General features: G+C 56.0%; 1 protein-coding gene across 1 annotated transcript; it reads left to right on the top strand.

The window, feature by feature from the left end:
* Window positions 1-911: 911 nt before the first annotated feature.
* Window positions 912-1,468, top strand: NUDT11 (nudix hydrolase 11; the record flags this gene model as incomplete). The annotated part of the gene is made up of 1 exon (XM_081223241.1): window positions 912-1,468. The coding sequence occupies exon 1, from the start codon at window positions 974-976 to the stop codon at window positions 1,466-1,468; it is 495 nt and encodes a 164-aa protein (XP_081079367.1). The 5' UTR covers window positions 912-973.
* Between the last annotated feature and the right edge of the window lie 1,101 nt (window positions 1,469-2,569).

The following is a 2,569-nucleotide window of genomic DNA, read 5'->3' as shown; positions in this document are numbered from 1 at the left end:
GGTGAACATGACCCAAAATGCAAAGGTCTGAACCAAGAAGGTGAGGAGTTTACTGCTGAGGAAACCGAGGACCAGAGGTTAGGTAAGATGTCAACAGGGGTTCAAGAAAGGTGTTCACTTCTGGGCTGTGCCAAGATGCCTGGCAAGGTGAAGAACCTGTTGAAGAAACAAAACCGCATGATATGACGAAGCAACGATTAGGTTCTGTTTTGTCAAGAATACCGAGGATCGTCTTCACAAAACCGGGGCCTTCCTGTAAGGAAGCCAGCACTCTACCTTATGGCTGATGACGAAGACCACACGCACTTGACCGTCCGTCCTCTGTGTAAAACGGTTGCGTGTGTGTTTCCTGCAACCTGGTGGGGAGGGTGAGGAGAAACGTCCAGCCGCGCCACAGCCACGTCTGGCTCGAAGGCACACGTGGAAGCAAGCTTGGCAGTCACAAGGCGGGGCATTTCACCCCGGGGGATGCACATTCCCAGCCCGGAGGTGCGGGGCGCCTGCGCAGTGCGCCCCAGGCGCCGCGCGCTGCGGGAGCCACGAGACCCCCGCCCCCCGCCCTCCGACGGGAACGCGCCCGCGAATGCGCCTCACCTCGCTCAACCCCGGCCCCGTCGGCTGAGGAGGGAGGGACGGGGACACGCACGGGAGACGCGGGTAGGCTCCGCGCAGAGTGGCGGGCTCCGGGGCGGAGGCGGGGATGGGGGCGGTGGCGGCGGCGCCTCCTCCACTCAGGCGTCTGCGCCCGGGACCCCCCGGCCGCGCCGGGGGACGGACCGACTGACGTACCTCGTGCGCCCCCGCCTCCGTCCCCGCCCCCGCCTCATCTTCCCCGAGCTCCCGTGGCTCGCGGGCTGAGACGCTTCTCTCTCCCTGCCCCTGCCCGCGGCCCTTTCTTTCCACAGCACCTTGGAGTCCCTCGGCCCGGTGGCGACGGCAGCGGGGACCCGAGCAGCGGCGAGCGGCCTCGAGGATGAAGTGCAAGCCGAACCAGACACGGACCTACGACCCGGAGGGGTTCAAGAAGCGGGCGGCGTGCCTGTGCTTCCGGAGCGAGCGCGAGGACGAGGTGCTGTTAGTGAGTAGCAGTCGGTACCCGGACCGCTGGATCGTGCCGGGCGGGGGCATGGAGCCCGGGGAAGAGCCGGGCGGTGCTGCAGTCCGCGAGGTGTACGAAGAGGCGGGAGTCAAGGGGAAGTTAGGCCGGCTCCTGGGCATTTTCGAGCAGAACCAAGATCGCAAGCACAGAACGTACGTGTATGTACTGACTGTCACTGAGATTCTGGAGGATTGGGAAGATTCGGTTAGCATTGGGAGGAAGCGAGAGTGGTTCAAAATCGAAGATGCGATCAAGGTTCTCCAGTGCCACAAGCCCGTGCATGCCGAATATCTGCAAAAACTAAAGCTGGGCGGTTCCCCAACCAGTGGAAACTCCATGGCCCCGTCCCTGCCAGAGAGCGATCCCTAGTATGTACCGCTCCTGCACAGACTCTTGCTTTCTACCTACCTGACAGTAAATAGTGCCCGGGGCACCCCTGGTGCCGTGTGCGGTCTCACCGGGAGGAGGGAGGCTTCTTTTGTTTCCTTGGCAGACCTCTGAATCATGCTTGCAAACTGTCTCAGTTGCCAGGCACTGTTTTCAGACATTTTGCACGTTTTTCAGATGCTTTCAGAATCGCTTCTTGGTAGCACTGTAACACATTTCGGAAAGCCAAAGCCACATGGGATTTTTTGGTTTGTTTGTTTTTTATAAAGGTGCCTTAACTGCTGACCCAGTCTTTGGGGGGCGTGTGTGTGTGTGTGTACACGTGTATACGTGTTGTGGTTTTTTTTTAACAGTTCACACGTGTGTGTGTGTCCGTATGTGTCTGCGTGTGTCTCTGTGCGTATGTGCACTTTTGGTACCAGTCTTGTGGGGTTTTTTTGTAGTGAAGGCCTTTAAAATCTGATCACCTTGGTTGTATGGCAACTTCATTAAGTTTTTCTCTTAATTTGTTTTCTCATTCACAGCATTAGCTCTTGTCAGCAAGCCCTTCTGTGATGGGAATTGGTTTGAAGGACCAGTGTTGAATTTCAAAGCAGTATTTAAGAATTGTTTTTTGTTTTTTGGCTGCGTTGGGTCTTCGTTGCTGCGTCCCAGCTTTCTCTGTTTGCAGCGAGCGGGGACTACTCTTCGTTGTGGTGCACGGGCTTCTCATTGCGGTGGCTTCTCTTGTTGTGGAGCACAGGCTCTAGGTGTGCGGGCTTCAGTAGTTGTGGTATGCAGGCTCAGCAGTTGTGGCTCGTGGGCTCTAGAGCGCACGCTCAGTAGTTGTGGCGCACTGGCTTAGTTGCTCCGCGACATGTGGGATCTTTCTGGACCAGGGATCAAACCTTCCCCTGCATTGGCAGGCGGATTCTTAACCACTGCACCACCAGGGAAATTTTACATCATGTGCTCTTACCACACTGAACAATAATTTTATCTTCAGATATGTGATCTAATTTGCCCTTTTCAGAAACTGCTTAATTCATATGTCGATAATTCGATTTTCAGAACATTTACACAACTGGTAGTTTTTTACTTCTT

Source organism: Mesoplodon bidens (genome assembly GCF_964165515.1).
Source record: "Mesoplodon bidens genome assembly, chromosome: X".
Lineage (NCBI taxonomy): Eukaryota > Metazoa > Chordata > Mammalia > Artiodactyla > Ziphiidae > Mesoplodon > Mesoplodon bidens.
The sequence above is the reverse complement of the archived record's forward strand: the minus strand, read 5'-3'. Positions and strand labels throughout refer to the sequence as shown.